Source organism: Mesoplodon densirostris, chromosome 1 (genome assembly GCF_025265405.1).
Source record: "Mesoplodon densirostris isolate mMesDen1 chromosome 1, mMesDen1 primary haplotype, whole genome shotgun sequence".
NCBI lineage: Eukaryota > Metazoa > Chordata > Mammalia > Artiodactyla > Ziphiidae > Mesoplodon > Mesoplodon densirostris.
In genome coordinates this window covers 104,472,039-104,496,812 of record NC_082661.1, presented here as the reverse complement: position 1 = coordinate 104,496,812, position 24,774 = coordinate 104,472,039, and the positions used below count along the sequence as shown (strand labels likewise).

Genomic DNA, 24,774 nt, shown 5'->3' with positions numbered 1-24,774 from the left:
CAGGAGTCAAGAGGTGGGGCGGGGGCGGCGGGGGGGGTGGGGGTTGCCGGCAGTGTGCACTGCTGAGCAGTCAGGCCGACGGTGACGACCGTGACCCTGAAGACCGTTTCATCAAGAGTGCAGGGTTACGCGTGTTTTTTCTCCCAAGCGTGAGTCATTGAAACTTTTGCCAGCTGACGATGGAGTTGTCCTGTTAAAAATGTTTTGAAGCGTCATCGAGCTCTGTTCTTTCTGAAACTCAGTGCTTCAACCCAGGCACAGGTTATAAAGTAGCCCTTCTTTGAAGTTGAAAATGCTGGTAAAACACATCACGTTATTTAGCGGGTGTGTGTGTGTGTCTTTCTTGTAATTGTTTGCATTGAATATTGACTCGAGGTGAAAGAATATTTACGAGACGTGTTAAGGCTGGGGATGCTGGCTGGGCCCTCTGCGCAGTGTGCACTGAGTGGCCATGTCTGCGCAGTCCTCTGGGGCCGCCTGCCACCCTCTCCCCTGGGGGCAGTGTCTCAGCACCGCCTCCCACCCCTTGGGTTTCTTAGTCCCTGCTGCATACTTCGTGTAAACTGAGTCATAACGTTATGTTCTTCTGCGATCAGCCTTCCCCGCTCCCCCGCACTCGCACCCTGTGTTTACCGACTAGGCAGAGCTGTGGTCGTTTATTTTCACTGTCATGAAGTTGTGTGACTGTATTGCAAGGTATCCGTGCTTACTTGAATCCTGTTTTTTAAACTAAAATTGGGTTTCTTTCCTTTGTAGTTGTCGGGTACCTCGGATTAGACGGGAGGGGACATAAGCCTCTGAGGCTGTGCTTGAACTGACCCCTGACCTTTGGGGTCGGAGCCTTTTTTCACCTGTTCTCGTTGGCTTCTCTCTCCCAAGGCAGAGCTGGGACGCGAAATCCACGCCTTGGCGTCGGCCGGCAAGCCCCTGGCCTCGTGGACGGCCCAGCGCGGAATCCAGGAGTGCCGGGAGGCGTGCGGAGGACACGGCTATCTGGCCAGTAGGTTTTGGGGACACGTGGGCTGGTCTTCTGTCCTCTCCCGCACCATGTGGCTCATGGCCAGGCGTCGGCAAACGACAGCCTGTGGGCCAAAGGCTGTCTCTGTGGGTAAAGGTTTTTGTGAATAAAGATTTATTGGCCCCCGGTCACGCCCATTCGTTTACACACTTCCTGTGGCCGTGTTCCCGCTCCACCCACCGAGCTGAGCCGTCTCAGCAAAGCATAAAACATTTACTGGCTGGAACTTTCCAGAGCAAGTTTGCCAACCCTGCCCTAGTCCAGTCCCTCGGCTCGCTGCCACCTGATGTTCCTCGGTCGAAATCCGGGTGTCACGAAGCAGCGTGGAGACCGAAAACCAGAACAGAAAGGAGCTTATCTGTTCATCTGAATTGGAACTTTTTAGTTAATGACTTTGGCAGTAAACTGGCACCAAGTTTTGTTCCGAAGAAAAATTCTGAAACTTAGAAAAAGAGAGTTTGCTTTTATTGACACTGGCAGCTGTTCGGTCAGCTGGTGGATGGTGGAGAGACGGGGAGACCGACAGCCCGGGACCAGACCCCGGCTCTGCCGGCCACTGGCTGCATAGCCGCAGGCAAGCTGCTCACCCTCACTGCTCCTCAGCTTTCTTCTCCATAAAATGGGACTAATGATAGGATAGCACAACGGGGGTTTTTGCGATGAGTCAGTGAACTAACCCACATGAAGGGTCTAGCACAGTGTCGGCATATGGCGTGTGCCCAGTCATTTTGGTCTATTATTATTATCATTATTATTGTCATCGTCAGCATTATTGCAGCTTACCTGCCTAACTCCCCACGTGCTAATCTTCAATAACTGATTGGCTAAAGTCTGGTTACTCAAAGAAGGCAACAACAGAGCTGGCAGAGACCTTCTTGACAGTTTATTCCTCCAGAAGCCTTTTAGGAGCCTTTAGTAACTGGGATGTGTCCCAGTTACTCCTCGTGCGGGGGCAGCAGGCAGGGGGGCCCCTCCCCTCCTCCACACTCCACGTTTACTGACATGTGGGTATCCGTGGGGCTGCAGAAGTTACTCATCCGTGTGTTTTGTCCTCTGTGCAGTGCTCTTTGTAGTATTTGTTTGTTGTTATAGCTCATATAGAGATACTATAAATAGTTTAGAAGGAGGAACTTGAATCATGCAGCCCTGCAGACAACAAAAATGACTAAAGGAAGTGTTATCACCTAATACAAACAGGGCTGAAGCCAGTGAGGCCCAACTCAGCAGGGATAAATGTAAAGCCGTTTATCTAGATTTAAATATCAGTTGCAAATCATTTCTCTAAGGGCACTCTTAGCCCTTCATGTTCAGTGGTCTAACTGTGGCATGGGCAGCAAGTTAGAGGAAGATGATCAGGGTGTCATAGGTGACCACAAGCCTGGTGTCTGCTGCCGAACATCTTACACCCTCTTGGGCTGTTCATAGCAATACGTGAGTGTGAGAAGTTAGGGTCCTACCCTTTCTCCCATCTCAGCCTTACGTTTGGAGAAAATTCTCCATCAGAGGATGGAAACCTAGGTGGTGAAGATCTGGGAAGCATACTTTATAAAATCTGCAAAGGAATTGGGTTATTTCACTGGTAGGAAAGACAAGAGAAAAATGAGAGTTGTCTTCAGATATTTGAAATGTCTCGTGTCAAAAGAAGGGTTCCTTCAGTTGGAAAAGGAAGAAGGGCACCCTCCTGCCGCTCAGGTAATCAGCTCTGTCAGTGACCCCACTGGAGGGCGCTTTGCCAGGTGACCTGAGAGGCTCATGATAGGGGCAGGGATGCTGACGCCAGCGGATGCTTCTTGAGCACGGCACTGGGGCTTCATGGGGAGCCACCCGCTTCTCTTCCCGGGGACCTTGCGGTGTCACCAATATGTCCTTAAAGAGGGAGCAACTGGATCGAGAAGACACACCGCGGGTCGGGGGTGGAGTTGGCACCGGGAGCAGGGTGGGAAGTGCTTCATCTGGTCAAGCCGGGCCTGGGACCTCAGAGTCCCAGGTGGCAGTTGGGGGTTGGGGGGCACTTCTCACATGTGCACCCCCAGTGAGGAGAATGCTGGGGCCTCCCCTCCTTGCAGTGAACCGTCTGGGAGACCTCAGAGATGACAACGACCCAAATTGCACGTACGAAGGTGACAACAACATCTTGTTGCAGCAGACCAGCAACTACCTGCTTGGCCTGCTGGTGCGCCGGGACCAAGGTGAGGAGGCCGGCGCCCCTGCAGCCCAGTTGGGGGTGGGAGGGTGTGGTTCCCAGGCCCCCTTGAGTTAGCTCTTCTGCCAGGATGGACTCTGGGTTTGCAGGAAGGAAATGTGTGATTAAATGGCGATGGACCAGCTTCTGAAGTGATGGGCTGGGGCAGGTGGGGTCCTTCCGCCGGACATCCCCTGGGGTTGGGGGGGGTCCCTGGCTCTCCCGAGTCACTGGCTGTGCTCCTAGGCGGTGCCCGCATCGAGAGCCCGCTGAAGACCGTGGACTTTCTGGAAGCCTATCCCAATATCCTTGGCCACAGGTTCGAGGGTTCCAGCCCTGAGGACTGCTTGGACTCCTCAGGTAAGTACACTCCCTCCGTGTCGCCAGGGTGCACTGTGCCTGGCAGAAGCTGGAATGGCAGCCCATCTGCCAGAGAGCAAGGGGTGCTGGGTCTGCTCCTGGCCCCCCACCGTGTTAACGGTTGTGATTTTAATCGCAAAAACTGCTGTCGAGATGCTGTGTGTTCCACGGAACACTGTTAGCAGAGAGCCTTTGGCCTGGCAGGAGGGCACCTGGCTTTACAGAGTGTTTGTGTCCCCCGGGGGTGGGTTGCTGGGTCCTCTGGGTGAAGGAGCCGCCCCCTCCCTTACTCGGAGGATGGAGAGCATGTGACACATCGCAGCATCAGCAGCTGCGGGCACCGGGCGTGCCGTCTCTGGGGGACCCCGCTGGGCTGCACCGCTGCTCATGTCTCCAGGAGAGGAGACCACGGCTGCCCAATACACCCCAGTCCACCCCAGTGCGTGTCAGCGGCCGGAGCAGGCGTCAGACCCGGGCTGGGCTGACTTGCCAGCCGTCTCTCCTCCATCTTCTTCATCACTATCATCAGCCAGAAACGTTGCTGCTAGTAATTGCTTCGTCTCCCTCACCACGCTTTGTTACAGCTTTTCTGACAATAACTCACCTCCTTTATCTCCCTTTTTAAAGTGCTAAGAGGACGCAGGGACACACTTGAAATCTCTTTCTGATGGTTACAGAGCTCCCCAAATGTTGCCCCAGGAAGCCCCCAGAAATGACCTAATCATTCTAATAACATCAACCCCACCGGAATTTTTCCCCTAATACTGTCCCCCACTGTAAAATCAGAACATAAACACGTGGTCTGCCAGCTTCAGGATGTGTCCGCTATGCCCGCCGTGTCCCTTCCCCGCTCACTAGAACTGTGGACGCAGAAGCTGTTTTGTGCGCTGGCAGCAGGAAGCACGCCAGGGCAGCGTCATCTGTTTTTCCTGTGGGTGCTCTAATTTCTGCTCGTTCCAACAAAGTGAAAACATTTTCTGGAGCAAAGAACGCAAACAAAATTCATTTGACAAAAGGGGCTTGGCATCCAACACTGACGATCTTCTCCACGCGGAGAAGGGAGCCCACAGCCAGCCGTGTGTCTCCAGGGCATTCGCTCATCAAATCCCACATCTCGGGGCCAGCCTTTGTCTCAGCTGCATCTTTGGTAAAAAGTCCATAAATGACATATGACCCTGGGGCTCTGTAGGGCTGGACACTCAAGACTTTTCCAGTATTGAGCGAGGGCTGTCTGCAAGGTCAGGAGATTTTTCCTTCAGGGATTAAAAGGTTTATTTGGAGAGGGAGGGGCTGGGTGGGGCAGCTCTCTGTCTGGTTCCTCTGATTTATGTGCTGAGGGTGCGTGTGTGCTGAGAGGATGGGTTTAACAAATGGTCCTGGGTGTTGAGGAGCTGCACGTCGCTTAATAACTGAGGCCCAGTTCTTTCCTTTAGTTGGCTTATTTGCAAAAATATTAAATAGTTGGAGTTCAGCGTGTTGGCTGCTCTGACCATTGTGTATATACACAGGACAGTAGGGTTGTGTAGCATCACGTGTTCAGAGGGGTACATGGTGCGGTCAGCACACCGCCCAGAGGTTGGGAGCTCAGGGTCTGGAGTCAGCTGTGTAACCTCGAGCTAGATGCTTAACCTCTCTGAGCCTCAGTTTCCCCTGTAAGGTATCAGGAGGGAATGCGATACCCCCCGCCCTCGTGGGCGGCTCGCTGCCATGAGCTGGGACCATCCCTTGGGAATGGTGGGTGCAGAGTGACCCCTGCAGCGTGAGCTTAGCTGTTTCCCAGGAAGGCGGCTTGCAAGGTGCGTCTTGGAGGTTCCGAGCGGTGTGTTTGGTCACAGCAGTCAGCCACACAGGAGCCGTGGGGTGGGCATGGTGGGAGAGCAGGTGGCTCCCACACCTGGGGCTGTGTGCCAGCCGAGGATCTGGGGCCAGGTGGCCAAGCCTTGCTTTCTGGGGCGCACCTGGGCCAGAGCCCCACTTTGGAAGGCATGCTCTGCTGCCGATGCAGAGCAAGGCTGGACTCGGGAGACCAGCCAGGAAACCAGAACCCGGGCAGGGGCAGCACAGGAGAGAGTGACGGGAGCTGGGTGAGGGCAGGGGGGATGGTCAGGTGGAAAGGACGGCTTGAGTGGTACGTTCGATGGAGGGCCAGGTGAGAGACCCCCCGGGGGGTGGGTGCTGGTGAAGCTGGGAGTTCAGGGGTCCCACGTTGAGTGCCTGGTGGGCGTGTCAGGGAGCCCCGACGCTGAGAGGCCATGCAGGTGGGCAGACCTCGGAGTTGATTGACCGTAGTCATTGACCATAGTGACAGTGGCCGCCCTGGGAGCATGCCTGGGTGGGGGGCGCCGGCCTGGGGAGACAGGCAGTGCCCAGGGCCTTCGAGGGGTGCAGGGGAGCAGCCAGGGGAGCCCCGAGGAGGCCCTGTGTGTCAGCGTCTCAAAGGCCATTTGTGACCCAGGAACCTGGGAAGGACTTGAGGACTGAAGTTGAAGCAGCATTTGTCTTGGGCCTTCAGCAGCCCCCGAAGCAAGAGCGTTACCGCCCACCTGTGCCAGTTTCCCCCAGTTTGTTCCCGATGACTCCTCACGCCCAGACGGACTCTCCGAGTGGCCCACACGCCACCCAGCTATGATTGTACCTTTTGTGTGCTTGCTGGGGGCTCCGCCCTTCCGTGTGGACACAGAGCAGCATGACCCGCTTCTCTGAAAAACTAAGGGTTAAAAGTGGAATTTCTAAAGAAAAGCGTTCCAGCAACTCATGTATCAAGCTTGCTTCTCACTCGGAGCACAGAGCAATCTGTGACCTGGTTGCTGACGTCAGGCACGGTGGCTCCACGTGGTGTGGGACCCTTGGGGAGCCGGGTCACTTCTGCAGAGGGTCTCCTGCCCGGGCAGTGTCTGGGAACAGTCCGGAGGAGCCGCGGTTGCTGCGTCGTGGGATGACGGGGCCTCTGGCTGGGGTCAGGAATTAGCCTGAGCTGCTTCTGGCCTTGGCGACTTCCTGGGTTTTGTTGCCACGTAAATAAATCATGGAAAATCTGAGTCCCCGTGGCGCCCACCTGTTACCGTCTTGGTGACGGTCCATCTGGCAGGAAGAGTTTAACCACAAAGACTCTGGGACACACATGCGTCAGAGTGGGCCCCGTCGGCATCAGAGCTGGTTTCCAGTGTCCATCTGGCTTTTCAGGGATGTCCTGAAGGGCAGCGCCCTGGGCCACTGGTTTGTGGGCGTCCCGTGGCACAGGACTGGGTGTGAAAGCAGTAGGAATGTGTCCTGGACTGAAGCTCACTGTCCCGGTGTGGGCGGGGCCACACTCCCTCTGGAGGCTCCGGGGAGGCTCCCTCCTCGTCTCGCAGCTCTTGGGGTCTGCAGGCGTCCCTGGGCTTGTGGCCGCGTCCCCCATCTCTGCCTCTGCCTTTGCACGGCCTCTCTTCTGTGTGTGCGCTTCTCCTTTTTCTCATTGGATTCAGGGCCACCCTGATCTAGGATGACCCCATGTTGTCACGTCATTCCATCTGCAAAGACCCTGTCCTGTGCCCAAGTAAGGGCACATTCACAGGTTTCAGGAGTTTAGGACATGGATGTGACTTCGGGGGGCCTCGTTCCAGCCACCCCACCTGGCAGGCCGCTGGGAGGGGTGCCTCGTCCCAGGTCCCCACCCCCGCCTCACTGGGCTTCCTGAGAACAGCTGTGTGAGCTCGGGCAGGCTGCTTGCAGCCTTTGAGCCTTCGATTCCTCAGCCCAGTGAGATGGATCGTTTGCTCTTTAATGAAGTTCTCAGCTGGGCTATGAGGTAACGGATACGACAGCGTGAAACGGTCGGGGGTCTGTAGCAGGACCTGTAGCAGTGGGTACCATGTGTCATCTTCCCAGGGAACGGGCTGTGTGACATCGAAGGAAATCCCAGGTCCCCCGTGTCCCGCCTCTGTGCCCAGACCCAGTTGGGCCAGATCCCACCTGGGAGTCCGGAGCCAAGAGCAGCTGCAGGCCCCGCAGGCCTGGGTGCCCTGGCTCTGGGCCCTCTGCCTGGGTCGGGGGGGAAAGTGTGGACGCAGAGCCACGTGGCCAGGCCACACTCTGCACCCCTACCCCGCTCACTCGCCGTGTGCCTGGGCTCATCCTCACGCCCTGTGTCCTTAACGGAAGAGGCGGTAGCGGTCCTGCCGAGCAGGCTGTTCTGAGGTCGCCGAGTCCTCGGAACTAGCAGAGATGTGACGAGAAGGACCCACAGATGCGGGCACGGCGCTGGGGCGTGGGGAGGAGGACAGGGGTCTCCCTCCAGCCCATTCCAGCCCGTCCCCGTCTGTCTACACCCCTGCCGTGGTGCTTCCTCTCTGCCCTTCAGGGCTCTCGGGCAAGGGGGGCAAGGCCTCAGGGGACCCAGTGTGAGGTCCAGGGCCCCAGGGCTGGGCTGGCCAGGTGGACAGGGCGCCCCGCCTCCTACCACCTGCTGGAAAGTCGTCCTGACGTCCATGTGGATCCAAGTTTCTTCCAGACTGTGTATCCTCATTGTAAATGAGATGCTTGCCCCCAGAGTGCCTCCGTGACCCTGTGGGCTCTGTGGCTGCTAGAACCATGTAGAACACGGGCTGGCCTCACAGCAGAGCCAGGAAATACCCTCACCTGCGCCTGTCCCAGCCCGGCCACCACCCGGGCTGTGCCATGGGCACTCCCCCGTCTCTGGGCCTCAGTTTCCGCACCTGTAAACTGGAGAGCTGAGTTCTCGACAAGGATGAGACGCCCTACGGTTACATCGGTTACAGTTCTCTCTGTTTCTCATTTTGAAGTCCCGCTGGCGGCATATGAGTGGTTGGTCTGTTACCTGCTCCGCGAGAGTTATCAGAAATTAAATCAAGAGAAACAGTCAGGAAGCAACGACTTTGAAGCAAGAAACAACTGTCAGGTATGTGTTTGTTTTAAAAGTTGCTTTTCTAATGATTCGCTCCTAATTCCTGCACTGTCGTGTCCTTGGTGAGCTGCAGGCCCTGGTGCTCAGCCCCTGTGACCTCTGGCGCTTCGCCTGACCTCTCCGCACCTTGGTTTGCTGTTGGGACAGTGGCGCCGCCCTTGCCCCATGTGGAAGAGGTTGTGGGCATCATATCTAAGGTCCCCGACAAGTGTGTGGCCCGTCGACCAGAGCTGTGCTGGTTGGAGGGGGGACCCAGGGCTGTGGGAGCCTGAGGCACACAGTGCCTGGTGCGCTGATGGGCTCCATCAGCCACCAGGGTCCCTCCCGACCAGCAGAGTGACGGCTCGGTGACTCCTGTGAGGTCCCACCATGCTCTGTCTGCATTTGCTTCCTTAGTCATTGTGCTTCTCTCCAAGGAGGCTCGGTGAGATTGGCCCAAGGGCAGCTCTGCTTCTCACTCTGGGACAGGGCTGCCTCTCGTATCTGGAATCCCTAGCACGAAAACAGCCGCTCTAAACGCCTCTTTACCCGGAATCTGGTCCTGCAGTGGTCCGTGGGCCCCGTGCATCTATAGTGACGGGTGTCATTTGGGAAAAACATAGCCCAGGAAACTTCTAAAACTGGTGTCATCCCTTCTCCTTGGACACTGGGCGATGGAGCCTCCCCCGAGAGCCTGGGGCCACGTCTGCCCATCACCTCCGAGGGCCCTGCCCCCTGTGCTGCGAGGGACAGCTTCACCCCCTTGAGCAGATGCAGCCAGAGCAGAGCAGGCATCCAGGGACCTGCTGGGCACGCCTGCCCCAGGAAGGGAGAGGAGCACACAAGGACGGGTCTTCACTGGAAAGGCTCCGACCGAGGGCGAATAAACCCAGATCAAACCTGTGTCTTCAATGAATTCAGCAGACATCAAGGTTGGTGAAACCCTAGTTCAGTGCAGGAACCCGAGAAAGAAGGTGTGAACACAATCCTTCCACGTGGGCTGGGGCCACGGCACCCTCGGTCACTCGGACACCGACGGCTGCGGAGTTCCTCCTTTCTCTGCATTGTAGCCCAAGACCCCGAAGAGATGGAGGACACAGAGGTCACCCATTCCCACCACATCCGAATCCCGCAGAGCTGCCCAGAAGGTCACCACAGGTCTCGTCTGAGCCGTTCTGTGACACCGCCGTGCCCGCCGGCCTGTGCCCGGCACCTGCACACACAGACAACAGAACCCGAGTGTGTGGCTTGGTCGTTTGAGAAGGAATTCACATTTAGACCTTCGACTGGGAACTTGGCAACGGCACTTCAGTGAGCCTCGTGGCAGAGGACAGGAGGGGCCAGCGTACCCAGCCTGGGTCCAGCCAAGACGGGTGTCCCTGGGGAGAGCCTCAGAGCTGAGGTGTGGCCAGACGGAGCGGCCGTGATGTGGACTGGAAGGCAGCCGCGGGGCTTGGAGGGGAAGGTGACCCGAGAGCGGGGCTGCGTTCTCCAGACCTGGTCTGGATCACGGAGCATTGAGAGTGAGCGCTGGGTCATCCTGACAGCTGAGAGCGCCTCAGAGCCCTGGGCCGGACGTTCAGGGTCCTGTGGAGATGTGGTCCCCGCCCGCATGGTGACGGGAGCAGCAGTAGAGCATGAGAGGGAAACTTCAGCGAATGTTTACGTGCCCTTGGCGGGACGAGCTGCTCAAGTACGACAGGAAACTCAGAGGCTGCGGAAGAAGACAAAACTGTCAGCTCTGACTACACATACGTTCACCCTTTCTAAATAGCAAAAGATACTACAAGCGAAGTCAGAAGACAGATTCCAGTCTGGGGAAGCATGAAACGTACGTAACCGACGGTAAGAAAGAGTTCCTACAGATTGAGGGTCAGCCTGGCCCGGAAACCAGCCACTGGCCCGAGGTGGCAGCCACAGCAGTCGCTGACCATGAACCAGGACCAGGGATGTGCAGGTCAGAGGACAGTGTCTGATGGACAAGGGCCACTCCATGCGCTGTCAGCCGAGGGTGTGAACTAGTGTGCCCTTTGGGGGAGGTTACTGGCTGCTTTTGTGAAAATATAAAGCGTGTTCACTCTTTGACTCAGCGGGTGGGTGGGGGGGGGAGGTGATAAACTTTTCTTTATCTGCTCCTGCTCGTAAGAACTCCCAAGCATCGAACCCAAGCCAGCTGACCCCTGAGCCCAGCTCTTTTCCCCACACTGCACGGCTTATGTCCACAATTGGATAGTTCAGAGTTCGTTTTTTGCCTAAAATATTTATTACTTGTTAAAATGCAAATATACTCAGAAATCAGAGCACACCAGAAACTGATACCTGGATCCGAATTTTTTCCCTGGGGCTGTAGGTTTATTGGGGGTGGGAATGCATGAGAGAGAGGACCCTGGCACTGGGACCCGTGCAGGGAGAGGGGAACGGACCTTCCTGGCCTCACACGTCAGACTGCTGGCCTCTCTCTGGAGCTTTTCATGATTACAGAGAGGCAGAAACATTGAGTGTGGAGCAGCTTGTGTTATGGGGGGTAGAACCACCCCTGAGTGTTTCTGTCCCCACCATGGCCCCAGAGTGGACACCATACAGGACGCTTTGTGGGCACTGGCCCACATCTGTGAATAGTGTGGTCAGATCTGCTGGCGGCAAGGACAGGCTGTCTGGGAGAAGTCAAGGACGGGCACTGTGTCTGAGGATTTGGGAGGGAAGCTGAGGGCACGGGAGCTGGAGTGAGGCCCTCACCCCTATGCATGTTCGGGCTGTGTGATTTGGGGGGACCTGTCCATGCGTTGTGGGGTGCCCAGCAGTACGCCAGGCCTGTACCCACTAAGATGCCAACAACAACCCCGCGTCGTGACAACCCAAACCGGCCCCTGTCAAGGACCCCTGAGTCAGTGGAGCCTCCTGTCTGGAGTGGGGAGCTGATGGGAAGCAGAAGCAGATCCGTTCTCTGTGGCTCATGGAATCTCGGCTCTGCCATGTCTCCCTTCAGACACTTCCTGCCTGCCCATGGCCTGGCGTGGCCGTCACCCTGCATCCACGTGACCACCCAGGCCCAGCACATACTGCCCGTGCACTGTGTTCTCCACGGCTATTAATTCAGGTTCTCAGGCAGCAGGTCAGGTGGCCTGATGAGTGGCTAGGAGAGCCAGCCAGCCAGCCCCTGGCGCCCAGTCAGCGGGGTGGGGAGTAGACGTGGGCTTCTGAGCCTGCTGCTGCATCGGGCGTCCTGGGCATGGAGGTCGCGGTGGGGCGGACCCCCAAAGCCCAGGTCCCCCAGGCGGCTGATGGCCTCATCTGAACATTTCCAGAAGCACACGTAGCAGCTTCATGAGTGTCCGAGTCCTGGCATTGAGACAGAGTAGAATAGCAGCCACCACCACAGAGCAGCTTCTAGGACTCCGAGCGGGTGCTGGACACATGAGATGCTGTCTGATGCTCCTCCCGGCAGCGCTTGGAGGCTGCACGCTGACGCCCCCTCTTCTCAGACCAAGAAGCTTGGGCTTGGGGCGGAAACCACTTGTGCACACGTGCATATTTGGAAAAGCCGAGTGGATTTGGAGGCTGTTCCCCTCGATCCTGAATCACTTCTGTGTCAGTGACTCAGAGCTCAGCGGGGCTCAGGATGCGTTTTTCGGGTGGCGAGGTCAGAGGTGGCGTTGCCTTTCCAGGCCCTCACCAGCTGATGCCATTGAAATGGACGTGCGCTGCTTGCACGGGAAAATAAGATGAATGCAATGTGATTTAATACTAGAAAGTCCACGTGGTTGAAAAGGAGAGAGTAAAGTGGAGAGCATGGAGAGTTTGGATTCAGTTCTGAGCCCGGCCTTTGGGATTCGCAAGGGCCCTCACGCAGGGCGGAGCCCACAGCGCGTGAGCACGTTTAGGGGTGCTGGTTGTTACTGTAATGACATGCTCTAGCGACATAGTGAAGGGGTGAACACTGGGGCCAGCCTGCCTGGGTTCAACTGTGTCTCCACCTCTTGCCCGTTGCAGACCTTGTTTCATCCATGGGGTCCAGGGAGGATCAAGGTGATAAACTTCTGGCTCTTGTTAGCTTAGTGCCTGGCCTGGGGTGAGGGTGGGGCACTCCCTGCCCACCTCCATCGTCAGCTTCATCAGCTTCCCTCCTGTGACGTCTCCTCACCCAGCCTCCCCCAACGCTCACCCTCCAAAGCCAAGGGCGCACACACCACAGCGCGTGGAGAGGGAAGGGGACCAAGCCTCTCTGAAGGCCCCAGGCTGGCCCTCCAGGCAGGACACGGGGACGCAGGATGTGTGCCCTCGTGGCTTCAGAAGCCCAGCAGGGTCTTGGGGTCGGACCAGGCAGACTGGCACGAGACCGGGGAAGCATCCTTTCCTTGAATTTTCTCCTGAGGGCACCTAGTCTCGGGCAGGCCCTGGGAGAGCCTCGGCCTCGGAAGTGACCAAGGTACGACCCAGTGTTTGCTCTGAAAGTCGAGAGCAGGCCTTGAAATCATAGCCCCTGCCCCTTGGTGACTGCGCCCCCTTCCCCCCGGCCCCCCTGGACGGCATTCTGGACCACGCTCTGTTGATTTTGGCTGATGTTCGGGGGCAAAGTAGGCAGACACTGAATAAAGGTCTTCACCCTGCCCCATCCCCGGTCACCTTCTTGCTGGATTATTGTTTTAATTACACAAGCAACACATGCTCATTATAACAAATCAGGAACGCATCTATAATTGTTCTAATAAAAAAAACAGTAAACTGATAAATTAGAGATGGGGAAGGAAAAGCTGACAAGCAAAGCTAATGATGAGCAACAGATGTTTGGATATTTGGTTAAAAAAGAAAAAACTGGGACCAGAAGATCCGTGGTGACTTCCTGCTTCCACAGACAAAGCCAGCATCAGAACTCACACGCAAGTAAAACTCGGCTGGGAACGGCTGCACATCTTGGCCCCTGTTCAGCGATTCCCTTATTCCTGGACGTGATAGGAGACGGGGGAGAGAAAGGCTGATCTTTAGAGACTTGGGAGGCAGGGGCGTGGCCACGCCCTTGGAGGGGCTGACGTCACTCTCAGGTGAGTCCCCGGAGTAGCCTTGTCCGTGGCCCCGGGTACAAGAGAACTGACCTTGTGCTCTCAGGGAGCCCACCTCCTGGAGACGCCACTGCTCCGCAGTGCCAGGCCGCGCTGGACAAGCCCGCCGTGCCTGTGTGTTGTCTGTGGGGTCACCCCGTGTCCCAGGTGGGACTGAGCTGAGAGGTCGCCGGGTCTGAGGTCCAGAGCCACTGCAGCTGGGCTTGTGTTACTGCAGGCCTTTCCATGGTGCTTCCCCAGAGGCACTGCCCGGCCCCGTCTGTCCCCTGCTGCACTAGTGCTGCTGGCACGCAGACCTTGGTGTGCGTTCCCGAACGCGGCGCTGTGTTCTGTTGAAGGTGTACTGCTGCCGCCCCTTGGCCCTGGCATTCCTGGAGCTCACGGTCGTGCGGAGGTTCCACGAGCACGTGCACCAGCCTGGCGTGCCATCCCCGCTGCGGGCTGTGCTTGGGAGGCTCAGCGCTCTCTACGCCCTGTGGTCCCTGAACCAGCACACGGCCCTGCTCTACCGAGGTGAGCCCCCTGCCCAGGAGCTGTGCGCCCTCCGCTTTACCCAGGAGACTCTGCTTTCCCTGTGTGGTGCTCCTTCCGTGCCATTTTCTGAGCACTCATCACATGTTGAGTGAAGAGCAGATGAGGAGCTCAGAGGCCACAAGAAGAAAAGCACAGCAGCAGGGTGGCGCCCACAGGGCCGAGCCCGGGCTGCTGGGGCAGCACCCCCAGGAATGCCCAGACTGGGGATCTAGGAGGGCTTCCTGGAGGCGGTGGTGAATGGCCTGATTCCTGGAAGATTGGTGGGAAGCGGGTAAACCTGAGTTTCTCAACCTTCAATTTCATTATTATCCCCCAAGGAGCCCTTTTAGATGTTTTTTCCTAACCACCCCCATGACGTGTTAACACTATAGCTATTCTGTGTATCTGTTCACGTTCTGTGTGTACATCTGGGCTGTGTGAGGAGTACATTTTCCCCCTCCCCCTTGCCAAGAACCCATGTTTTCCCTCTTGGGGCTGGTGTTGCCCTTGGGAAGTGGTGCCCAAGGGCTCCCAGGTGGGGGAGCAGCAGGGTGTGGGGCGAGGCGCCCACCCACTCCGAGTGAGCGGGCACCATTCTGTGTGGCAAAAGTCAGACAAAAGCCAGTCCCGCAGCGAAGTTGGGGCCACCTCTTTAGGCCTGTTGGACGGCACGGCACAGCCCGCCGCAGTGTAGGAGGTGAGGCTGAGGGGCTGGGTCTCGTGCCCAGCACCTGGTGGCTACAGACGCCCACATGCCCGCAGGTGCAGGTGTGTGCCCACAGCCCTTGTCAGCCCCCAGCCCAGCCTCCTGCCACCGCCCGCACTGTGCTCTGCCTGCCACCGGCCCTGCCCTGCAGGTCTCCCCCTAGCCCCGCGAGGCCGCCTTCCTGGGCTTCAGCCTCCCCAGCTCCCGGCTCTGACCCCCAGCACAGGCTCAGTGAGCTGGCGGGAAGGGGGACACAGGAGCCCAGCCCTGGCCGGTGCCTTTCTGTGAAGGGGTCGCAGCGGGGCTCGGGCAACAGTAGCGAGGCATTTTCTCACAGAATGGGCTCTTTTGGAAAGCTGTTTCAGCATGTTTGCAGTTTGTGGGTAATTTGGGAGTTAGGGTAGCTGAACCCAGAGTAACCAGCGCTCTGCTTACAGGTGGCTACTTTTCTGGTGAACAAGCAGGTAAAATGGTAGAGAACGCCATCCTGGCCCTGTGTGCCCAGGTGAGTTGAAATCCCCTTATATCCTTATACGATTTCCACATTACACACGATCACCCGTATATTAACGTTCACTGACCTTAGCTTCCCACTCGTTTGTGTGCGGGCAACCGTTAGCACAGCCGGGAAACTTAAGAGAATGTGCTTATGTCAGAAATTTCAGGAAGCATCACTTTCAGGGACTCTCGTAGAATCTGTACATGTTCAGCTCGCTCTAATAATAGTTTTTTACAGCGAAATCGATAATTCTCTCCAGCATTTCAAGTTAGCCTCCAATTTTAGTTCGTTTCATGGTATTTTCCTTTCTTATTGCATCCTTCTACCTTTGTCGCCCAGAAAAGTCAGATGGCCCCAGCCCCACGTCACGTTCTGGCAACACTGACCACTGGAGCTTTCTGCGGGGGTGAACATGTTCTGGGGCAGCGCTGTCCCATACCGTCACCACTGGCCACCTGGGGCTGTTGGCATTAGAATGGCAGCCGGTGTGACCAAGAATTTTTAGTTTTCTTTATTTTTTTTTAAACAAATTTATTTATATTTTATTTATTTATTTTTGGCTGCGTTGGGTCTTCGTTGCTGCGCGTGGGCTTTCTCTAGTTACGGAGAGCGGCGGCTACTCTTCGTTGCGGTGCACGGGCTTCTCATTGCAGTGGCTTCTCTCATTGCGGAGCACGGGCTCTAGGCGTGCAGGCTTCAGTAGCTGCGGCACACAGGCTCAGCAGTTGTGGATTGTGGGCTCTAGAGCGCAGGCTTGGTAGTTGTGGCGCATGGGCTTAGTTGCTCTGCAGCATGTGGGATCTTCCCGGACCAGGGATCGAACCCGTGATCCCTGCATTGGCAGGCGGATTCTTAACCACTGCACCACCAGGGAAATCCAGTTTTCTTTAATTTTAATGAAACAGTCACGTGTGTCATGCCTGCCGTATTGGGCGGTGCAGTTAGAGGCATTTCTCTACTTTTGATGGTAAGACATGAACCAAAGTCCCCAGCATTTTGCCCAGTGTCTCACACGACAGGCGACAGGCCGCTCCGTTTCTCCCCTTTCAGGGCTTTCAAGTTGATATAGTTCTAGGTGATGCCTCTGTGGTTGGCATTAAGGCTCTCCCTGGGTTTGTTTCCTAAGCACCCATCTCTCCCCACGTGGGCTCTGGGTAAGGGTGTCCCTGTGATCGTGCTGCATACACAGGCCACGTTTACTTAAACAGGAGAGGGTTTTCCTTCGTGTGTTCCACAGGTGGTGAGTTGCCATTATTAAAAATACAACCATCGTTTTCCTTGCTCTCAAACATGACACTTACACCACGGAGTTGGTGGCTGGTGGTCCTGGGCCATAATGCAGCCCGAACCACCTGGCAAATCCAGGCTCGTCCTGACTCAGGGAGGCCAGGGTTGGCCGGGTGGAGGGCGCTAGCTCCTTCCCTGGTCCAGCCATTCCCTTGTGCATCGTCTGTGGGGCTGTCCACACCGTCGCAGCAGAGGTGAGCATGAGACAGAGACCCTGCAGCCCACAAAGCCGGACTCTTTCCTGTGGGCCCCTTACATTAAACATTGGCCGACCCCGGTTGAGACCAGGACCTTGCTGTGCTGATGTTTCCCCCTGCAGTGGGGCAGGCTCATCTCCCCTCACCCACCGTGGTGCTGAGGGTGTGTGGAGCAGCATCTGAACCACAAAGCGGGCTGCATTTCCTCTGTTCTTGTGACTCTTTGCTCAACAGCTGCTTTCATACATTGTTCAAGTTGCCCCCATTCCAGCGTTCTCTTCAGTTCAGCCATGGCATTTCACAGTCATTTTAAGAAAATTATTTTTTGCATTTCAAGAAAATGCTTGGGAGTCTTCTCATATAAATTCCACTTGTCATATTGAAGAATAATTTGTATAATGGGACGGGAGAGTAATAAAACTACTGGGATCCAAAGAGCGTTGGAATGATGGCTTTTCCAGGTGCTCATAAATGCTTTTTCTCTTACATTTTTTTCCAGACATATTTTCCTTTGTTGGAACAGTAATTGCCCAGATAAGTCAGGGTTCAGAGACAAACCTCTGAAGACAGTTGCCAATTAATGAGCCACAGAATCATCAGTTTTACGAGCGGTCCGTACCTTGTTGAAAAAAAATAAAACATTGGAAGTCTTGAGTGGATAGCAACATGGTGAAAATATTCAGACACACACTCAGGGAACCTAAAATCCAGGCCAATGAAAAGATAATGCTTTAGTAATTGAGCCGCATGCGCCTGCCTGCTGGAGGACCGTTGCTAGTGGGTTGTAGGCTCTGTTGCTCGGTGGTCGCCATGGAGATGCCGGGAGTTGCCAAGTGTATGGACTTTGTTTTCCAACAGCTGAAAGATGATGCTGCTGCCCTGGTTGATGTGATCGCCCCTCCTGACTTCATCCTGGACTCACCGATCGGCAGAGCTGACGGCGAGGTAAAGAGCAGCGCCCTCCCATGGCGGCTGGGGGCACTGCACCCAGGACCGCAAGCCAGGGGTTCTCTGGGACCTGATGGCAGTCGGTGCCGAGCCTGAGATGATGACGTGGCGGCTCGGGAGTCTCTGGTCACACGTGGGCAGCAGGGAGGGAGCGGCTGGGAGACGTGGGGGTGGTCATGGGCGGATTAGCCATCCCCCAGCCTGCCCTCCTCCGAGAAAGGGGATGGCATTGCCGCCCTCTTGGGCCGTGATGCCGAGGTCAGCCCGAGCCTGTGTGAAGCTCGGGGCCCTGCAGCTGTCTCGCTCTTTTCACGCTCTCCTGGGAGCCTCTCCGCTCCCGGGTCTTCTGACCGTCTCACGGCACTAGCTCGTGACCCCTCACCCTTCTACCTGTGCTTCGCCGGCAGCCCTCACGTGGCTTCCCAAGCTCCTCTCTTCCCCCTCCTGCCCACGCTCCACAGTGATGGCTTAAAAAGCAGACCTTGTCAGACAACTGCTCTGATGGAGCCCCACACCTGAAATGGCACCCAAATCCCTTCCTGCGTCCCCAGCCCACGCGGCCTGACCTCTGCCCGGTTCTCCAAGGTCATTTCACACCGTGCCCCTCCCACCCTCTGGACTAAAGTCTCCCTGTCCTCCTGTTTCTCCGTCGTACTGGGCTCCTTCCCACCCCAGGGCCTTTGCACCTGTGTTCCTGTTGCCGGAGCGCTTCTGTTCATTCTAAGCGGAACGCCGCCTCTTCAGAGACGTCTTCTCCAGCCTCCAGCTGAAGTGCCACCCCCAAGAGTGGCCCCACTTGGTCCTGCTGGGGGACCCTGACAGTGCCCACGGGTATCCCCACCTGACCTCCTCCACCACGTGGAGACGCCCATGCTGGACGACACCCACGGGTCTGCCCAGTGCCTCCCACTACCTGTGGGTGGTTGTCCCTGTGTTTCCATGGAGACATGGCATTTCACAGTGTTGAAGTCACGTGCTGAGGTTCCAGGGCTGTCATGTTCTTTCTGCTGACCCAGGAGACTGAACGTAGGGTGCTAGGAACCCTCCATCTGTCCCCAGGGGACGCTGCAATCAGTCTGGGGGGGCAGGCGCCTGGACCTCTGACCAGCCCAAGCCACACCTGGGGTTGGGACAGGAGTACCAGGCGCTGGGGTGGGCAGTTTGGACGAGTCCCCCATCGAATCAGAACGGCGGGGACCGTACATCTGTGGAGGGCCTCTGTCCTCTGGCTGCACAGCTGGGCGGGGCGTCCCCGCTCACGGTGTGTGTTACTGCGTCCACTTCGCCAGGGAGAAACCCAGCCTCCGGAGGGGCCGGGCGGGTTGTAGCGGAGCCAGGATTGAGGCGGAGATGGACCGTCTGGAGGGAGGGCAGGAGAGAGTGAACCCTGCTCTTGGCCAGGGCCCCCGTGGGAGCACAAGGACGACGTCCTGACAGGCCCACGGGAGAGGGGCCGGCCTCTGCGACACGGGCGCATGGGAGCATTAGCCCTGAGCAGGCGGCGCCGAGCGGCTCTGCAGAAGGCGGCCCTGGCTCGCGGGCGGCGGCAGAGTAGGGGAGGGCCGTCCCATCCCGTCCTGTCCCGAGAGGGGGCCCCGGGTTCCACACTGACACCGGAGCCAGCCTGAGGCTTCACGCAACAGGGAGCCTGACACGGCACGCGTTTTTCCTAGTGTTAAGGGCTGAGGTTTGAACTAGGTGCTCCTAGGTAAGAAATTCATTTTATTTTATTTTTAATGTCAGGCATTACTTTTTATAAATTTATTTATTTACTTATTTTTGGCTGCGTTGGGTCTCCGTTGCTGCGCGTGGGCTTTCTCTAGTTGCGGCGAGCGGGGGCTACTCTTCTTTGCGGCGCACGGGCTCCTCATTGCAGTGGCTCCTCTTGTTGCGGACCACGGGCCCTAGGTGCGTGGGCTTCATTAGTTGTGGTGCGCAGGCTTCAGAAGTTGTGGCGCACGGGCTGTAGAGTGCAGGCTCGGTAGTTGTGGTGCGTGGGCTCAGTCGTTGTGGCTCGCAGGCTGTAGAGCGCAGGCTCAGTTGTGGCATGCGGGCTTCAGTAGTTGTGGTGTGTGGGCTCAGTAGTTGTGGCTTGAAGGCTCTAGAGCACGGGCTCAGTAGTTTTGACACGCAGGCTTCAGTAGTTGTGGTGCACGGGCTCAGTAGTTGCAGCACACGGACTCTAGAGCGCAGGCTCAGTAGTTGTGGCGCACGGACTTCATTGCTCCTCAGCGTGTGGGATCTTCCTGGACCAGGGCTTGAACCCATGTCCCCTGCATTGGCAGGCCGATTCCTAACCACTGCGCCACCAGGCAAGTCCCAGAAATTCATTTTAGATGAACAAGCACAGCTGTAGGAGATTGAGATCATCAGTAAGTGAAGCATAACGCTCCAGGCTGTGCAATGTCGCCTCGGATTGATGACCTGTGGAGACACAGCCTGTCTCTGTGTCTCCCTGGGAGCCAAGAATAGCAGAACGTGGGCAGAATTGCTGAGTGTGTTTGTTTGGCAGGTGCAGGGGAGGGTGGCTTCTTAAAAGTAACACTTGTCAACATCAGCCAGATACAAAATCGGCCCCTTCCCTGTCTCCACGGACCTCAGCCTGGGTGCTGGCCGTGCTGGGAGCAGGGAGGTGGCAGGCAGCTGCCTGCCACTCTCAGGACCTTCCTCTAAGAGAACAACTGAGAGCAGTTCTGCCTGGGGGGCCCTGAGGCGACGGCTAGCTGGCCCAGTCTGCACAGTCTGACGGGGCAGGCAGAGAGGGGACAGTGTGTGCCCAGGCCCTGTGGCCCAGGGGACAAGCCATCATCCTGCTGCTTGGCTGCACCGCCACCTGCCAGCCAGCAGCCACGTGGGTGCGAGAGAAACGTCGACTTGCAGAATCCACCTTCCAGGAGAATTTCCAAAGCAAAGGGCAAGCAGGATGTCTTCATCATTAAGTGTACATTGTGGTCCTTTATAGTTGCATTTCCACAATTGTTCTCTACTGACAAAGACTGATTTACGTAAATTAAATTTAAATCATCTTAAAATGTTTCCATGAAGTGTCAGGAGAGAACTCCCTGGGTTTTCACAGTTGCACTGGCACACTCAAAAATCTTTCTTATTACATACATGTGTGTTCTGTATGTATTTTTTGCAGCTCTATAAAAACCTCTGGAGTGCTGTGCTTCAGGAAAGCAAGGTGCTAGAGAGGGCATCGTGGTGGTCGGAATTCTCTGCCAACAAGCCCGTCATAGGAAGTTTGAAATCAAAGCTGTAGTCGCACTGGCTAACTATGATGAAGCCGTGAAGACATGGACCTCGAGTTAAGTTCTGGAGGCCCCAGAGATGGCTGCCGCTCTCTGAACCCACAGCTCTGCCCTTGCCCGGCTGCTCGTCCTGTCGAGCCCAAGGCGGGACTGGCTCATCCTGGCCTGCCCCCCATCCCGAGTCCCAGCAGGATGGGTAACGCCTGAAGGGCAGGGCTGATTTGGGTCCATCCTGATCTGCTGGGTGAAAAGAAAACCTGTAAGATCATTTCTTCCTGATGGACTGAGCACTTTTTGATAATTAGAGCTTTGTACGTTCTATTTTCATATGCTGATTATGAAACTGGCCACTGGTAATTCGGGTCAGGCAATATTCTGCCTTCATCTGAGATTTCTTACAAGCCTCTGCTTCACTAAGCCCTAAATGATGCCAGTCTGATTCTTTGTTCACTCTGGTTTGACTTTCTCATGTAATTAAATTATAACCTTACTGATTTGCACCATGGACCACCCGAATGACACAGTTGAAGATTTTGAAGGAAAAGAAAATCAGTTTTATTACTTTGTTGTGTGGAACTGGAAGCTTCCATCAAAGAAATGTTTCCAAAGGAAAAAAAATGCATAATGATTTGAACGTCTGGTCATCCTTAAGTTCTGACCTCCCAGCTGTGTGCTTTGTCACTTTGTTACGTGAATCGGTTTGTTCCTACAGGCAGTGGAACATCCATTGCTGCCTGGCTCCGCCAGTGGTGGCGGGGGGGTGCGTTTGCTCCACGGTCCTGAGCGCCCTGATGGGGTGGCGGGGGGAGACAGATGGAGGAGGTTGATGGGCGTCTCCACCTGTCACTCGAGTGTCCCAGGTCAGGACGATGGCTGGTGGGTGGGTTCTCACTCGACACCCCGTCTCCGTTCCCCCTGGCCTCTGGGGCAGGGGAGGGGCCGTCCTGTGGCCTCACGAAGAGGCCGAGATGGAGGATGGAGCCTGACCAGGTGCGGCCCCCTCACCTCCTGTGTGTGCCCGGGTCTGGCTCTGCCCTTGGCGTCCAGCCCTCTTGCCTGGGCGGAGGGTCTTGTCTGAGGACCAGGGACCAGTGGGGCTGCAGGAGGAGCTTCACGTGGCTCCAGGCCAGCCCTTCTCTGCAAATACTGGGCTGCACAGAAGCCTGCCCTCCGGGGGAGCCCTTGTCACGTGGTCTTTGTCTGTGAGCGCCCTCAACACCTGGCTGTCGAGGGCCAGGGGCCCCACGGACGATCTGCTCTGTCCCAGGGCTGCCCACGTGGCGTCCCAACCCCAGCTCCCTCCGTCCTTCCTTGGCGTGTCCCCCTTCCCTGACTGACCAACGGCCTCTGTGTGGACACGGATGTGGTGTTGGCAGCAGACTCCCTTCCCACCTGGTATCTGAGCCGGGGGGCCTGTCCCTTGCCCTGCTGAACTGTCACTCGTCTGCCAGAAGGAGTTATGTGACATGCTGCCTTTACCACATGCATAGCCCAATTCCCCGGACAGCACAGCACTGACTGGTTTGTAGTCAGTCTTCCCATTGGTCTGGAAGCTCTATGAGGTCAGGGACCAGGTCTGAATCACCTGTTTCCAGTTCCCAGCTCGAGGCCACACACGGGAAGAGCTTGGCAAGTGCTGGAGGGAGGTGTGGATGGGTGGATGGGTGGATCAGTGGGTGGATGGGTGGATGGGTGGATCAGTGGGTGGATGGATGAACGAATGAGTGAATGAGTTGCATGAAAAAACTCATGAATGAATGAGTGAAGAAATGAATGAATGAATGAGTAAAAGAATAATTGGGGTGGATTTAGATGCTGCTGAAGGAAGAAGGACCATTTTGGCCCCAGTGCCCAGCGATGGCAGGTACAGCCATGGTCCCAATCCCTCCATCAAGTGGGGCTGCTCGCCTTCTTGTGTGAGATTCGGGCCTTCCTGTCTCCAACCTGGGCTTGTGCTGTTGCTTTGAGCCCATGCTGACCCCCGCCCACCTTTCCAGCTCCGGTACTGGCTGTAGCTCCTGGTCAGCCCCATTCCAAGGCAGTAGCCAGGGCTCTCTACCCTGGGTGGGGCTGCCTCCCCTCTGGATCCCTGGGACCAGGGATGGTCTCCTAGCTCTGCCCCTCACAAGGTGCCACCCATGAGGTGCTCCGTGGAGGGAGAGGTGAGCAGAGGGGTGGGCACGTCCTTCACACTGAAGACCAAGGGCATCCCATCTACAGCAGGCAGCATGTGTGGACCGCCGTGAAAATAATGCTGGAGTACAGTATGACCAGACGGAGCCCACCAGCCACTGAAAAATCCATTTTTCATCTTGCAATATCACTGCAGTTGAAATTCTTTAAAACTCATCACAAGGGGCTTCCCTGGTGGCGCAGTGCTTGAGAGTCCGCCTGCCGATGCAGGGGACACGGGTTCGTGCCCCGGCCTGGGAAGATCCCACATGCCGCGGAGTGGCTGGGCCCGTGAGCCATGGCCGCGAGCCTGTGCGTCCGGAGCCTGTGCTCTGCAACGGGAGAGGCCACAACAGTGAGAGGCCCGCATACCGCCAAAAAAAAAAAAAAAAAAAAAAAAAAAAACCATCACAAGGAAAAAAAAAAAAACCAAAGCCACTGCTCCCCTCCAGCCCTATTAAATGAACAAATGCTATTTCCAGAGCTACTCACTTGCCCGTCTCAGTAACCAAGTGTTTTTTTAAGGAGTGTATTTCTACTCCTATGTAGAAAATCATGTATCAAATGACAGAACGCTGGATAAAGGCTTTGTGAACACAAACTCGACTTGGCCAGGGAAGCAGCAGTGGTCATGCTCAGGCTTGGTCATTCAGCAAGCAGATGCTGACCTTCCACGAGAACTTACAGGAAGGGAAATGCAAAAGGGAGGTCCAGGTGGGAAGAGCAACCCCAGGGAAGGAGCATCCTCGGCATCTTCTTTTTTTTTTTTTTTTTTTTTTTTTTTTTTTTTTTTTTTTTTTGCTGTATGCGGGCCTCTCACTGCTGCGGCCTCTCCCGTTGCGGAGCACAGGCTCCGGACACACAGGCTCCGCGGCCATGGCTCGCGGGCCCAGCCGCTCCGCGGCATGTGGGATCTTCCGGGATCGGGGCACGAACCCGTGTCCCCTGCATCGGCAGGCGGACTCTCAACCACTGCGCCACCAGGGAAGCCCTCGGCATCTTCTGAATTGGGGGAGCTCAGCAGGGAGGACCTTGCGTCCGGGGGTTTCCCTTGTGACCACAGTGCTACTGCACCTTGGATTTGATGCCCTTCTTCACCAAAGTAATGACCACACAAGACGTTATGGCTGAATTGTGTCCCCCCAAATCCATACGCCAAAGTCCAACCCCCAGCACCTCAGAATGTGACTGTACTCGAAGATGGGCCTTTAAAGAGGTGATTAAGGTAAAATGAGGTCATACACATGGGTCCTGATCCAGTAAGACTGGTGTCCTTATGAGAAGCAGGGATCAGCACACAGACACACGCAGAGGGGTGACCACGTGAGGACCCAGGGAGAAGACGGCCGTCCACAAGCCAATGAGAGAGGCCTCAGAAGAAATCAACCCTGCCCACTCCTTGATCTTGGACTTCCAGCCTCCAGGCCTGTGAGGAAATCAGTTTCTGTGGTTTGGAAGCCCAAGCAAGGAAATGCACAGGACCCATTCCCGTATGATCTCTGTGAGCCCAACCAGGGGCCAAATGATTCCACCTGTTTCAGTGGGTGGCTTGGTGGCTGGTCCAGGGTTTCTCTGGCAGCAGGCACTCTGTACACAGAGTGTGCAGATTTCAGCCTGTGTTTCCGCTGCCCAGAGGCAAAAGGCTAAGGGGACAGGGACTATGTTTGTGTTTCCAGGGAAATCGTGGGCATGTGGGTGC

At 56.3% G+C, this 24,774-nt stretch overlaps 1 protein-coding gene across 5 annotated transcripts in view; it reads left to right on the top strand.

Moving 5' to 3' along the window:
* ACOX3 (acyl-CoA oxidase 3, pristanoyl) overlaps window positions 1-21,408 on the top strand; it is a 48,140-nt gene extending 26,732 nt beyond the window's left edge. For 3 of the 5 annotated variants that reach the window (XM_060106470.1, XM_060106461.1, XM_060106453.1), the window contains 8 exons: window positions 880-1,000; window positions 3,085-3,207; window positions 3,447-3,560; window positions 8,345-8,460; window positions 13,841-14,015; window positions 15,159-15,226; window positions 17,563-17,649; window positions 20,795-21,408. In XM_060106470.1, coding sequence (XP_059962453.1) covers window positions 880-1,000; window positions 3,085-3,207; window positions 3,447-3,560; window positions 8,345-8,460; window positions 13,841-14,015; window positions 15,159-15,226; window positions 17,563-17,649; window positions 20,795-20,914 — 924 coding nt within the window. In that variant the 3' untranslated portion in view covers window positions 20,915-21,408. Of the gene's footprint in view, window positions 1-879; window positions 1,001-3,084; window positions 3,208-3,446; window positions 3,561-3,957; window positions 4,834-8,344; window positions 8,461-8,862; window positions 10,513-13,840; window positions 14,016-15,158; window positions 15,227-17,562; window positions 17,650-20,794 lie in introns of those variants that run through there. The other 2 variants (XM_060106478.1, XM_060106486.1) reach the window with 2 other exon arrangements.
* The last annotated feature ends 3,366 nt before the right edge of the window (window positions 21,409-24,774 follow it).